At 40.8% G+C, this 15,551-nt stretch overlaps 1 protein-coding gene across 1 annotated transcript; it reads right to left on the reverse strand.

The window, feature by feature from the left end:
- Positions 1–755: 755 nt before the first annotated feature.
- Positions 756–13,736, reverse strand: CLUL1 (clusterin like 1). Its single transcript, XM_064703480.1, has 7 exons — positions 13,634–13,736; positions 12,159–12,307; positions 10,377–10,544; positions 7,963–8,407; positions 6,578–6,715; positions 2,026–2,240; positions 756–923 (listed from the first exon to the last, which is right to left on the reverse strand). The coding sequence occupies exons 1-7, from the start codon at positions 13,734–13,736 to the stop codon at positions 756–758; spliced, it is 1,386 nt and encodes a 461-aa protein (XP_064559550.1).
- Positions 13,737–15,551: the final 1,815 nt, after the last annotated feature.

The raw sequence follows: 15,551 nt of genomic DNA on the forward strand, positions 1-15,551 counted from the left end.
ATTCCCTGTGGGATTAGAGAATATGAAGCATTTGGCCTCCCTGCCTCTCTGCCTGGTTTTTCCTTCCTCTTCTTGAAATGTCATAAACAAGAAGAGAGCCTTCTTGTGTGTCCTTTTTACAAAAATGGTTGAAGCCCATGAGCAGGATCTTTCTGTGCATGACCCTGCAAGATGAACTGCAGTCTGTATTAATAAACACTGTTAATCTGAGCAGTGTGCTGCTAATGCAGAAATATTATGGCAAGACAGCTCTTCCAAGTCCTGGTGGTGATTCTCACTTTGCCCTCCTTTATCATCAAAAATAATATGAGCATGCTCTCAAACACTACTGAAAATTAAAAAAAAATCCAAAAAACGTAATGAATAGTGGTAATTCCAGTCCATTCATGATGAATGAACACAAAGACATGGTTTTCAATGCCAAGACACTGGACTGTGATTGTGAGGCAATTCTTTTGTGAAGAAATATTTATTATCACATTACCTCATCCCAGCTGTTACTTAAAGATTGGGGGTTTCACAGATATATAAGTCAAATCATTTAATGTCATCTTGTCTGTGTTTTGCAGGCAAGAACATTGAGTGTTTGTTTGTGTTTTCCATAATGCTTGTGTTTTTCTCAATGTGTCCTTTCTGAGAAGACAGTCTTGTATACACCATGAATGAATCCTGTTCCAACTAAAGTTTATTGCAATGTAAACACCTCTTACGAAGAAGTGTGTTCTCTGTGAAAGCAGAAAGAATGAACTTACCACTTAAAAATTTTGCTTATACAATTGGAGTGCTTTCCCAGCTATGTATTCGATGAACTCAGGACTCTTGGGATCTAAGTTGGGAGGAACTTTGATGGTGAAAGTAGGTGAAGTCAGAACGTTCACATCTACCACAGTTTCATCTTTACTGGAGGGATCCCCAGGTACCACCTAGAAGAGATCAGTACTTTAGACACCACAAACTGCTGTGTGCTTTCAGTTTTGTTTATACCTGCTGTGCCCACTCTCTTTAACAGGGGAAAATTAAATAGGGGAATATTTTAGACTTGCCTACTTTTTTTAAATTGCTTTCTTCTGAAAAGACAGTGGGTGTCTGAATTTATGTAGGTGGTGGAAAGAGCTGACATGGCACTGCCAAGACCATATTAAAGAACGGCATGTTAATATTTATATCATGAGCTACGTCTATAAAGAGCTTCTGTTCTCCTAATGAAAACTTCTGAGCTGTCCCACTAAGTTCAATACAACATTTGTGTGATTGAATTTATTCACTCCTGTGTGTTTTTCTAAATCAGACTTAGTTCTGTAGCTTTATTTTCCTAGAACAGATATCTCAGACTCAGTTGGGAAAATGTGCCTGTCTCCTGTTCCTATTTTGTGCTTTTTTTGGTGGATTGTACCACTATTTTGTATAAAGTTCTGATAGTAATAGTAGTAATTCACTTTATATAAGTGAATTTCTGAGTTAGAAGAAAGAAAAAGATTTGTCCCTTGCCCAGGAAAATGGATTGAATTTACCTTGGATGTATCTTTGTGTGTGAGACACAATTAATCATGATGTATTTACTGAAATATTGGCCAATGCTGTCAAGCATGTGCAGCTTCCACTGCAAAAATCTGTATAACATTTGTCTTCTTTGAACTTTGGAATATGTAGGTACAGACACACAGCTAGACATTCATCCATCTAATGTGGATGTGTCAGTGACTGGTGCAATGCAGTTTATCTGTGAAGGTAATCTGAGGCCAGTCAAAGCTGCTAGTGTCAATTTACTCTTATCAGACAGTGATTCAGGTTAGCCTGTCAGCCATCCATCACACTAAAGGGATTTAGAGGAAAATAGTTTCTAATCTCAGGAGTTTCAGCTCATTGAGGGATTACCAAGCACACACAAATTCAAGATGAGTAGGAAAGTCATGTTGTAAAGCTAAACATTACACATGTATGAACATCCAGAGCCCTCAGGAATGTAAACAAGAGCAAAAGGCAGTTTAAAGGCAGCAATAGCTCCCTTCAGGAGACAACCCTTACCTTAACTACGTTGAAAATGTTTTCTGGTCCAATGGTCATGTTGGACAGCTCAGACACCCACCCAAACCTTTCTTTCATTTTGTTCAGCAAGTAGGAAGTGTCCTCCGTGTGATGCCGAACCACCTGGAGAATCTGCTCGTACTGCTCCCCTGAGAGATTAACCAGCTTAAAGGCTTCATCAAACTTTATGTGCAGCTCAGGAACGTTTGGGCAATCTGTTAGGAAAGACAGTGTTATGTCTTGTTCTCTGTCTTTTCTGTCTGAAGAAATGAAAACTGTAAAAAAGCCTAGCGAGTGGGCATGGTTTGGATGGGTCTTTATATAATGCTGAAAAAAAGGAGAATAATTTTTGCTTCCTGATTATGGTAGATTTACTTTAGACTCAATGACTAAATGAATGCATTATCCCGTTTGTTATATTGAAGTAATTTAGCAAGTTTATATCATATAATATAAGGTTTATATAATAGTTCATGACAATAGATTTTTTTGTTACTGCTAAATAAGATCTGGTAAATTTTACATATAGCAACTTCATAGTCTTCTTATACATTATGGGTTCTTTTATTGGCTCATTTTCCATTATGAATCTATCCCAGGTATATAGACTGCAAGGCAGGGGCTGAGGAAGCCAAGTTCCTTCCACTGTAAAAGAAGTTTTAAGTCCATGTCAGGAACCTTAACATATCTAAGTCTGTGGGACCTGACGAGTCCAGAGGGAATTGGCTGATGTAGCCACTCCCCATGATATTTGAAAAGTCATGAAAGAGAGTTGAAGTCTCTGTTGACTAGGAAAATGGAAATATTTCACTGATGTTTTTAAAAAGGGTGGTAAGAAGGACCCTGAGGACTACCACTCCATCAGCCTCACCTCTGTGCCTGGGAAGATCATGGAACAGATCCTCAAGAAGCTCTGCTTAGGCACATGGAAAATAGAGAGGTGATTTGGGACAGCCAGCTGAGCTTCACCAAGGGCAAGTCCTGCCTGACCAGTCAGTGGCCTCCTATGATGGAGTGATTCCATCACTGGTGAAGGAAAGGGTTGGAAAAGCCATTTATCTGTACTTCTGTAAGGTCACTGATGCAGTCTCCCACAACATCCTTTTTTCTGAACCGGAGAGATAAGGATTTGATGGGTGGAATATTTGGTGGATGAGGAATTGTATGGATGGTCATACCCAGAGGGTGGTGGTCAGTGCCCAGATAGACATCATGGACAGTTTGGTGTCCCTTAGGAGCCCGTACTGGGACCAGTACTGTTTAATGTCTTCATCAATTACATGGACAGGGGGATGAAGGGGGAACCTGCAAACTTGGCAGGTTCACAGATGACACCAAGCTGAGTGGTGTGGTTGACACATCCAGGGGATGGGATGGGATGGGATGGGATGGGATGGGATGGGATGGGATGGGATGGGATGGGATGGGATGGGATGGGATGGGATGGGGTGCCACGCAGAGGGACCTGGGCAAGCTCATGAAGTAGGCCCAGGTGAACCCAGGTTCAGCAAGGCCAAGTGCAAGGTGCTGCACCTGGCTTGTGGCAACTCCTGCTGTCAACACAGGCTGGAAGCTGAACAGATGGAGAGCAGCCCTGCCAAGAAGGACTTGGGGATGTTGGTGGATGAGAAGCTGGACATGAACTGGCCATGTGCGCTCACAGCCCAGAAAGCCAAACACATCCTGGGCTGCATCAAAAGAATCATGGCCAGTAGGTTGAGGGAGGTGATTTTGCCCCCCTACTCTTCTCTCATAAGACCCCTGAAGTACTTCATCCAGGTCTGGATTCCTGTACTCATTTGGCACATCCTGGTTTTAGGTAGCAGGGCGACCACAAAGATGGCTCCTGTGGGAAGCTGCTGGAAGCTTCCACCAGGTCTGGCCAATCCAGAGTTGATGGCTGTGAAGATGGCCAAAGCCGGGCCAATGAGAGAGGTTGTTAACACCTCTGTGATAACATATTCAAGAAGAAAAACAAAGTCATGGGGTTTTTCTTCTAGTCAGAGAAGAGAAGGAGGTGAGAATATGTGAGGGAAACAACATGGAGACACCCAGGTGGTTGGAGAAGGAGGGGAGGAGCTGCTCCAGGCACTGGAGCGGGGATTCCTCTGCAGGCTGTGGTGAGAACATGGTGGGGCAGCTGTGCCCCTGCAGCCATGGGGATCCATGGGGGATGCAGAGATCCACCCACAACCCATGGAGATCCACAGGGGATGCAGAGATCCACCCACAGGCCCTGGGGATCCATGGGGGAAGCAGAGATCCACCCAGAGCTTGTGGGGATCCATGGAGGATGCAGAGATCCACCCACAGCCCGTGGGGATCCATGGGGGATGCAGAGATCCACCCACAGCCCGTGGGAGGTGCCCATGCAGAGCAGGTGGATCCCTGGAGGAGGCTGTGATCCATGGAAGACCCGGTGGAGAGAGAAGGCCCCTGCTCCCAGGCTGGAGCAGCCTGTCCTTGGAGGACTGCACTCCATGGGAAGAGAGCCATGCCACAGCAGTTTTGGGAGGACTGTCTGCCCTTGCGGGGAATTCACATTGCAGCAGGTGCCGTACGGCTGCTGCTCGTGAGAGTGGACCCACAGCAGAGAATTTCATGGAGAACTGTCTGCCATGGGAGGGACCCCACAGCCTCACAGGGGAAGGACTCCTCTCCCAGAGCAGAAGGAAAATCTCGGTGATGAACTGACCAAACCCCCATGCCCTGCACTGTTGGTAGGAAGGAGGAGGGGCTGGGGGAGAAGATGTTTTAAGGGCTTATTTTACTTCTCATTACTCTCCTCTGGTTCTGTTAGTAATAAATTTCACTTAGTAACAAAATTTGAGCCTTATTTGCCCTTGAAGTTTTTTCTCCCAGTCCTTATCTCACTCATGAAGCCTTCATTAATTTTTTTCTTTTTCCTCCTTTGCCCAGCCATGGCAGGGGAGGGTGAGTGAGCAACTCTCATGGATGCCTGGCATTGGGCCAGTGTCAAACCACAGCAGCTCCTCAGCATAGAATGCATGGACCTGTTGGAGCAAGTCCAGAGGAGAGTCACAAAAGCTGTTAGAGCCTGGGAGCACCTCTCCTATTTATTAGGACGGGCTGAGAGAGCTGGGGTTATTCAGCCTGGAGAAGAGAAGACCCTAGGGACACTTATTGTGGCCTTTGAATATAATCTGTGACCATCAGCTACTGAAGGGTGCCTGTAAGAAAGATGGGGACAAGAGGTAATGATTTTGAATTGAAAGTGGGTGGATTTAGATTACATGTAAGCAAGAAGTTTTTACAATAAGGGTGGTGAAACAGTGAAACAGAGAGCAGGTAGATGTCCCATCCCTGGAAACATGCAAGGTCAGGTTGTGTGGGGCTCTGAGCAACATGATCTAGATGAAGATGTCCCTGCTGATTTCTGGGGGGTTGGTCATCTAGACCAAGGTCCCTTTAACCCCACATTATTATATGATTCTGTGATAGAGGTTATTACAAGAAAGCCTGCATTCTTGTGGAGTGTTAAAACCTAATATTTATCTTACGATAGCTAGACAGTAGGCTAGCACCATCTGCCACAAATTCAGAACTGAAGACTGCTGGTATTTTCTTTACTAAAATATGGATTTAAAGAAGAAAAAAATTCTATGCAATAATTTCTCTGTAAAAATTCAGTTTCTGTTCTGTCAAACTGGATTATCAAGGGGCACCTTCCAGCTGATGGCACAGTAACAAACTGGTATCTTTAGTACATGGGTGTAGATAAAAAGATAAGTGGTCAGATACACACTGATAAACACTTTTAAAAGTGTTTTGTTGTTCATTAACGTTTGCCCCACTGGAGATATTCTGAAGACATTTAGGTTTAACCATTAGGTTTAGTGCTTAAATGCTCTTGGATTTTAAGATCTAAATAATTCTGGAAAGACAGTTATGCTGCAGTGGCAGTCCTGACTGGCAGTTCTGGGTGATCAGTCTGAAGGTTTTTCAGGTGCCCATGGACAGTGCTGACAGAGCTGCCATCTCCTTATTTACTGACATGAAGTCCCCTTTTTGTCCTTCATGTCAGTTCTATCTGCAGACAGGGTTCAGCAAAAAGTAATTACAGGCTCTTCAGCGCTTGCTTTCATTGCGAGGAGCTGAATGATACCTGAGGTTACACCTGCTTGTCAGCAGGAGAAGCGACTGTCAGGAGTTTGAGTTTCTGCTCACTTTCTGCTCAGCACTGCTGCACCCAGGCAGGATCGACTGCTGCCTGACATCTTGTTTCCCTGCAGGATTACAGCTCTAACAAAACACCTATTTATTCTGTTACAGGCTGTGGGACGTCTCTTTGGAGCTCCAGCGGTGTGTTAAGAACTGAGCTATACTGACACTCTGTGGAGACAGCGGGGAAAGCTAATTGAAATCATCTGGAATGAGAAGGAATGGTTACTGTAGCCGTGGTTACAGTAAAAACTCGGTGACTATGATAAATGTTAATTCCAGTAGATAATTAAAACCTCAAAATCTATAAACCAGTAATCAATGCATTACAGAAAGAAAAAGGGGGAAAAAAAGGAGAATCGTTATTTACCATGCAAAAGATTGTCTTGACATTTCTGGCATCTCTCATGGAACTGTGGGCATCCAGAGGAGTTCTCCCGGAGCTCCCTGCACTGAAGTCTCTGGCGCCCTGACACAATTTTTGAAAACATGCCACTTCTTTCAGGATCTAGAATGAAGTCATAGTATTCTTAGACTGCTGTTAAACTTAGAGTCTTTATAAGTATGCATTCATTACCGAGCCTGAGTGCTAGAATATAATTTCTTGTCCTTAATCCAAAGTATTTTGCATAAATCCCCTTCCTTACCCCTCCACTTCCCCTCTGCTCCAAAAAAGTAAAAGGAATAAATTATTAAAAAGTAGAAGTCAAGAGAAGATTCAAATAATATTTTCTTTCAAGGAATTCTTGCTGTAGTATATTCCTTTATAAAGACTTAGGAGTGTATTCCCCAGACATAACCAAAACATTGCTAATATTATATAATTATAATTATGCATTATTTCTACAACATGTGAGTTCTGGTAAGATCTTTTTGATCCTTAGAAGTCAAGATGTTTCATAATCACATACAGTTACATGAGAACACAGTACCAAGTCAATTTCTGAGGTAACAGTGCTTATGATATAGAGAAAAATTTAAAAACACTATTCAAGAGTCACTTAACTTTGTATTTCCTGATGATCACGTAATGTTTATGTCACCTGCCACTCAGAGTTATGGCATGTGCTCGCTGTGATTTCCCTGTAGACAAGGACCAGCATGTATTTGTCCTGTTTGCAATAGTCAAATATTAGGCTTATTTGTATTCTAAAAGTCAGCCATGGTCATTTTCCTTCACTGAGTGTCATCACCAGTGGTATGCCCAGAATTTTCTGGTCACTGGAAAACCTGATGGCTGGTCTTTGATTAGCTGGTATTTGATTGTCAAATTACATTGCTGCTGTAGCCTGAAACAGCACTTGCAGCTGTCAAGCTGAAGTTAGCATCATTTGGCAAGGGCAGGGATATGCCTTGACATCTCACAAAATTACCCTAATTTTTTAGAATTGGTGACCATGTCAATAAGAGATGATACAAATCATATCCTGACAAATGCTGAGATTAAATCTGTCAGTCAGCCTCATGAAAACCTGCATCCACCCTGAATTTAAGTGCTTCTCAGGAGCACTTAAAGAATTGCCATGAAAATCAGGCTGCGTAGGACCCCTAAGTCCCCCTGCAACATTTCTCTGAGATTTCTAGGTGACTTCTATTTGTCCATTTAACTGATAGCTACCCTTGACCCACAGCCTCCAGACTTTCCTTATATATCTCACACTCATACTGGAAACTGAGTAATTCACTGTAGTTTAGCCATCCCAAGGGGGTTGATGTCATTGACAGAGCAGTCAATTTTCATCTTCTAACACTTGCCTTTGGTTTGTTCTGGCACATCTCTTCTGTAATCTCTGTATTCATCAAACACATCAGTGATCACCTCGCTGACACCTTCGAACACTGTCCTGCTGAAATCAAAAACTGTCTGTAAGAAGCCAGGCACGCCCCAGCCTCTCTGGGAGCCTTCAATTCTGGTGGTGACCTCAGGTAAAGCTGGCATACTGGGGGACTCACTCATCTCCAGGTCAGACATGAAATAAGTCTGAAAAGACTGGTCAAATTCTTTTTGCATGTGCTTGAAAAAAATGAAACTTCTGTCAAATATTGAGCCCACATCCGATAAAAGCTGGCTAAATAAATCTTCCATCTTTACTAGCTGGGTGTCCTCTTTCTCAGGCTTTTCATTAGATTGGATGTCTCTTCCTTGCTCCTCATGAAAAGTAAATATGAGTGGAGGTATTTTCCTCAAAAAATCTTCAACCTGTGTGTAAGAAAGAGACAGATCAGGAGAGAAATGTTACTGGTTTCTCATCTCTCAGATAAGTGTCTCTAATTTTTCTCTTTCAAATACTCAAAGAAACAATGCCCTCTTAACTGCCAACACAGCATATTCTCTGAAATAATTTAAGACAGTAGACCCCAAAGAGAAGAAGTGCATTCAATCTAAATCATTAGTTGCAAATCAGATCTGGAGTAAAAATTCTGCCAGTTGCCCTTTAATCTGTGGGGGCTCCAAGTTATTGTCAGCATTTGGGTTTCTTTCAACAGACAACTTGGACTTTATGTTGTGAGGATGTGAGATGCATTTCTGTCTGCTTATGTGCAGTGTAGTGAGCAGAAGGTTCTCACCTTGATTTGTAAAAAGCCTGTCCTCTCTCACCATTGGGCAAATCCTCATGTCCTTGTGTGAATGGAAACCAGCACAATCAATAAAGCAGTGGCTCTGAGTCCATGGTTTTATCATGTAAGAGGCCAAGTGTCAATTCTGCTGTCACAGAGTTCCAGTTCCTGGCTTTCGGCTACTGATTCCCTGCTCCCCACTCTGAGGCACTACTTTGGCCTGAGCCAATGGAGTGGCTTTTTGAGCCACACTCCATGGCATTAGAAAATGGGTAAGGGTTAAGAAGCACCTTGCTAAAACACACATTTGTAGATTTAGATAGATAGATACAGACAGATATACATAAAGACAGTTTTATATATATATATATATATATTTTAAACCCCAAATCATCAGCTTGATCTGACCACTAGTGCAGCTTAGAGGGTAGTTGAAGTGTGAAACAGCACTGCAGGAACAGCCTAAGTGAGTATTGCTCCTGCTGTCTGTGTCCTCAGCTACAGTATCTTTTTTTTTCTTTTTCTTTTTCTTTTTTTTTTTTAATACCTTCAGTCATAACACAGCTCTTACTTTGAATGCCTCAAGTAAACCAAGTGACTGATGAGGGATGTTACCAAGAGGGTAAAAGACAGGGACAATGCAGTGTATAACTTTTACTGCAGTAATTGCAGCATCTACAGACTCTTGAAAACCCAAAACATTTATATGAGCCACCCATGAGTCATACCTAAAAAGCTAAAAATATCACAAATAGTTTTAAATTTAATATCTCCCACATTTTAACCTGAATTATTTTAAGAATATGCACAAATATTAAACACCTGTGCTCTAAACCCTGCCTGAAACACCACATTTAATGTTAAAGTTATTGTACTTTTCAGTACATGGGAGGGGTGAAAGATAGAGAATCTGGCTGACATTTTAGTAGCAGCAATTACAGTTCTGCTTCAGAAGTTTTTTGCACTTAAAGTGTATGCCCAAACAAAAAAATGTGATTACAATTGTTAAATTTTGTAGTAATAATTGTTTAGTAATAATGGTTTCCAGACAGGAAACCATATTTTCTTTCTAGTAGAATTAGGGGACTCTCCTTTGCTGACAGGCTCCTTTATTACAAGAGGTTAAGCATTTTAAAGTTTTGTTTGTACTTAAAGAGTTTATTTAAGAAAAATATAGGAAAGAATGGTGTAATAATTAGGTGATTTTTTTTTACCCCATGTAATTTTGCTAACTACATCTACGCTTTTAACTTTTTCAGACGGACCATAAGAATATATGTAGTAATTTCACAAACAGTGTTCAAGCATCTTAGTTCAAGTCCCACTGTGAGAGAAAACGTGTTATATCTGGAATGAGTCTGTTGGAGTTAGGGGAGTCATCGGTTTCCATGGAATCTTGCCAGGGCGCAACTGAACTCATTTTGGCTCAGCATTCCATGACCCATAATCACATGTAATCTCTACCATATAACTATATACTTCCAGACTCTCCAAATGAAATTAATTTTAGTAAGCTGATGTAACTGGCAGACCTAGGTATTGAGAAATAAGATGTGCTGTCTCTTTGGGTGAACTCAAGAGTATTCTCCAGATGCAAAGTTTCCTCCTACCTTTCTCTTAAAGGTTGACACACCACGTTTGCAAGTTGTATAATATCTCATGCAGGTACTTTCTAAACAAGATTCACATTCATCCCATAAATTTTTCAAGGATACTTGACATTGTCTTTCCTCTTCTTCCAGTCTTGCCTTTATTTCATCCATAAGTCGCAAAGCTTGCTAAGTAAGGAAAAAATTCAGTTGAGGGCAATTTTCAGATTAGCATTCTAAGTACTTACCCCAGTGTTCATCACTCATTTTGGCTATTTATGGCTCCTTTTTTTGCTAATCCCTAACCACTAGGCTAGGTTGCCTTCTCAGATGCAGTTACATATGGAAGGAACTGAAAATTGAAAACCTTTTCCTTATAGGATTTTTCTGATGTTGTTCTCTCAGGGGACACAGCCTACAGAAACAAATGGATTGCTACAGACTACCAGGATTTTTGATGTTAAGAAAAAAACTCACACATCATTCTGTGTAAGCCTCCCCCATGGTCATGTGTTCAACTCGTGTTATTTCTGCTCCATATCATCTGAACAGTACTCATCTGTCCCACAAATAGTCCTTTTCTGTTGCCTTTCTCTACCTTTAAGGGATTGATATTTCATTGCCATAGAGTCTGTCTAATGCAGAAATATATAAAAGTTAAGCATCTCTGCTGTTTGTGAGTATGCTAATGAAAAGGGGAATTTTTCCTGCTCTTGTGGAAGTGTGAGGCACTCCTTCCATACTGAAGGGCAACAAGATGCATTTCACAATGCTGCTTCTGTTTGCTTCATCAGTTAGGGCACAAAGCTGAGCAGATAAGAAGCAGAATTTTGGATATAGGCTTGACAATGAAAAGAGGAAAGTTCTTCCCATTGAAGTAGGTTACACATCATCAATTTCTCTCTCCAATTGCAACATATTTCAATAGTTTTTGTTTCCAAACAATGTTCCAAGCTATCTCTAAGTATGACAGAAATCTTTTAATTGATGGGGCTTATTCCTTTTTGTCAGCATTCCAATAGGGAAGAGACTCACATAAAAGAAAACTTCCGTCAGAATGTGCTTGATGGAGACAGTAACTGCAGTTTTCGTAATCTGTGCTCAGTTATTTTCTGATCTTTCTAATACATTTATTCAGTGTTTTATGAACTCTCACTGTGGATGTGAGTCCTGTGTAAATTAAATCATCCAGTAAGATCTAACAAGAGTGTTGACTGTGTTCCTTAATATGTTAGAAAGCTATCAGGTACTTTTTTAGTTTTAACTAACTACCAGATGTTGGGCCAGGAGAGAATTTTCCTTCAACTTTGTTGAAACAAAGTTAGAATATTTGTGTTTTTTTAAATGTAGAGTAAACCTCTGTTTCTTCAGATCATCTGAGCATATGGCTCTGAGCCTAGGCATTGCACTAAGACATTGGAAATTTCCCTGATTCATTGTACTTTCTTTAGAGCACATTATCATTTGTGGTTTTGATGTTCTCCTGCAGGTCTGAAGTTTGCCAAGCAAGCTGGAGAACATCTTGTGGCCCCAGGAGTATAGAGACATGGCAGGCAGAGCTGCTGGACCTTCTGCACAGAACACTGTTCTACAGTGGCCCGCAGTTGCCTTGGTGTGAATTCAGTGAAGCAGGGGTTTTTAGTAACAAGCAGTATGTGCAATTTTCCTCTGCTAGTGAAACAAAGGGCCAGAAGTGGGTTTTCTCTCAATTCCATGACTGCATGAAAATATGTACACTGCTTTGGTTTGGTTTACATTATTCCCAGAATAAACATAAAACCCCCACAGATGCATTTATGTTACCTGTTTTTCTTCACTGCTCTTCTTCAAGGTTTTCATCAGATCTATGTGCTTATCTTCATTTCTTTCCATCATAATTTTCATCTGCTTAATACCAATCAAAGCTTTCTTTACCTCTTCATCTACATACTTCTCTCCAACTTCAGATAATTCTAAAAAAAGCCAAATTATACAGTGACTTAATCAGATTTTAACACTATTGCAAATTGTCATGCACTGATGATGGAGAATGAAATAGCTCTGTGTTTCCCTACAGTGGCAGAGCCAAATCTGAGATAGCGAATGCTGAATGACACTGAGCCAAGACAATTTCCACCATATAAGAATCTGGCCCAGAGCTTTTGCAAGGATCAGCTGCATGTAACTCAAAAGGTATATTCAACTGTCCCACTGCTGAATACTGAATCCCAGAGCAATTGGGGCTGGTACCTTTGGAGATCATTAAGTCTTGCCCCCTCCATTCAAAGCATGGTCAACTACATCAGGTTGCACAGGACATCATCACCATGGGTTTTGAATATCTCCAAGGATCCCTCATCTGTTTTCTAATGACATAACCTTTATATTTGTCTTTGATCTGGTAGAAGCCTGTGACAGCTTCCCTCTACATTTTGAAAATGTCGATTACAAGTGCCTTCAACCTGTTTTCATAAAAATACAATTTGTAGACTTCCTGTGAAGTAATGAGCATAGAGTTTTGGTGAAAACCTGGGCTGGCCCATGCACTGCACCTTGAAGCTCTGCATGATTCCCTATCCTTTATCTGCATTTGTTTTCTTTGTGGAAATACCCTGAATATCACTGAAACTATAGAAAACAGTAAAACCGTCTCACCTTGGGACTGCCAAAAACACATTGATCACTTCTTCCTTTGTGTTTTTCTTCCTCATGTCTAACTTTCTGTTTGTTTATTACAAAAATCCTGTCAACATAGGTCAACATAGACTGAAGCACAGCATTGTTTAATGGCTGATCCTCTTTCTCTCCACAAAATAAATCCATGCTTAGAAGTATGTGTGCGTGTGCAGAATAGCTGGTATTTTCTAAATTAAGTATTTTTTTTTCAGTTGTTTGTAAAAGCCACCTTTTTCAATGAAGTATGTAAGTGTAGAGGAAATATTTTCAAAGATTATTTGAAAAAACAAAATCATTCAAAATCTGTTGAACCTCATTTTGGGTTTGGTTTCTATTCTGATGATCTACAAGGAACCAAATAACCTATAAAAATCCTGTAAATACTTTTTTCTTTTGGCAGGTGATGCTTATCTATTAATCCCTTTTGCTTTCTCATCCTGCTTGTTCTTATCTTCCTATTGTGTGCGTGAAGGCACGCAATCGACTTTGTTATGTTTTCTAAGCTCCACACGTGCAAGTGGCACTTGTTGATGGCAGTGAGTGTGGAAGCCAAGAAGCCCTGCCCAGCTGGAGACCTGGGCCCAGGGGCTTCCAGCCCACCCTGGCAGGAAAAGCTTACGTACGCTTGAGGTTGTCCCGGAGATTCATCTCCTCCTGCTTCGTCGGTGCGCACTGGTGGCCACTCAGACACAGCACATGGATCAGAAGTATCCAGGAGGACCTCATGTTCTTTCTGTTCAGGGAAAAGTTTGGTGCAGTTACGTGTAAACATTGGCAGGAAGCTCAGATGTCTAGGTATACTAAGTAAATATAAATGCTAACTATAATACTACGTATCTTGCAAGATCCCATTAATTTTGTCTCTAACGATGGTTTCTCATATGTATAGCATGCACCTGGTGAAAATACACGAGTAAGAAGCTTGACCTCCTTTGTAATTAGCTATTTAGATTAATTAGATGAGTTCCACTGAGTTTGCACTGTGGTTAAGAGAATCAGGACATGTACGTATAAAATCAAAAGCTTATGCTGTTCAGTCTGTCCCTTTTCCTCTTTGTGAAACACACTAATTACCCATCTCATATTGTGTCCTTAGTTCATGTTATAAATACATCCATGCTAAAGATTATTGCCAGTTTTAAAGAGGGAAGCTTCTGGAATGTTGTTCCCTTTCTTGTAAACATGCAATTCCTTTCAGTGTCCTTCAGAATAAGATTTAATATAAGAGACTCAACAAAGGTGTGCCAAAAAATCAGTAATTAGATCAATTTTGTAAACAAACAGATCAGCAAATGAAAGAAATCCCTAAACAGGGGAAAGAAATGCCATTTGCTTTATTTCCCTCCTAAGAGCAGAGCCAAAAGGTTCATTTTTCAGAAACCATGCAGCTTCACTTTATGGTTCTCATCTGATTAAGTGAACACAGTATTCAGATGCCTTGTAGTTAGCCAATATAGCCTTTTTGGAGACGCAATTATCAGCCACAAGAACATATGTAACTTAAAAGCCTGGATTTGTTTATAGCCCAGATTTACTTCTACTCTTACTTGCATATTTCACCTTCACATTTACACCAAAAGACCAATTAACTGCAAAAGAAATACAAACACACAACCAAAGAAAAGTAAAAAAGCATATTTACCATTAATATTTTGTACCTCTTCTGCAAAATTGCTCCTTGTGTCAGGAAGGGGCTGGGCTGTGTTCTGGACTTATTTCTGGGAGTGTCAGGGATTTTGCCATGTTCTACTTATCTGATGAGAAGGGACTTAATCCTATTAAGGGACATTTAGTCACTAGGCTGGAGGATTTTGCATGTGTGTGACTTCATGCTCATCTCTGTGGGCAAAACCACCAGGGGGAGTGTTGGGCAGAATTGCCTGGTTTAATGTAATTTCGAACTGCTATTTTTCTGTAGTCAGTAGCCTTTTGTCGTGTTAGGTCTTCCCTCGTCTTGCTTCTTACTTTACGAGACACCTGCAGCATATGTTATTAGTGAAATTGATACCATTAGTTTGGCTAAAAAAAGCTTTCAACATTTAATCTCCTCAGCATGGTTTTAGATTGCTATAAAAACCACTTCATTATGTAAAGGCCTTCTTTGTACACCTTCTGAATGTATGGGAGTTGAAAAAAATACCGGGAATCCAGATGGAGGCTAGCATATGAGCAGGTTCTGAAACAAGATAAGTAATTTTTTTTGGCATTTTGTACATCATTGTACTTGCCAATGTTGTGGGGGGTTGCCCACTTAATGATATTTCCTTCAGTTTCTCCATGTCTATGAAATATGTCTGAGATCTGACTTGTACACTTTTGGATACTTTGAAATGAGATATTTAAATACTAACAGGTGCTTAATATAAAATATGGATAGGTACTGTTAGCAAGTCATATCCCACCTTGTGATATTCAGCAATATTACTCCCTTGTAGCCAAAGAAGAGATGGGAAGAGTGGGTGTTTTTAGCCCACAGTCTGTAACAGCAACTTTAAGACATTCTGTTCCATTTTGTTTACCTAATCATTCATAAAGGCCAAT

Source organism: Zonotrichia leucophrys, chromosome 2 (genome assembly GCF_028769735.1).
Source record: "Zonotrichia leucophrys gambelii isolate GWCS_2022_RI chromosome 2, RI_Zleu_2.0, whole genome shotgun sequence".
Lineage (NCBI taxonomy): Eukaryota > Metazoa > Chordata > Aves > Passeriformes > Passerellidae > Zonotrichia > Zonotrichia leucophrys.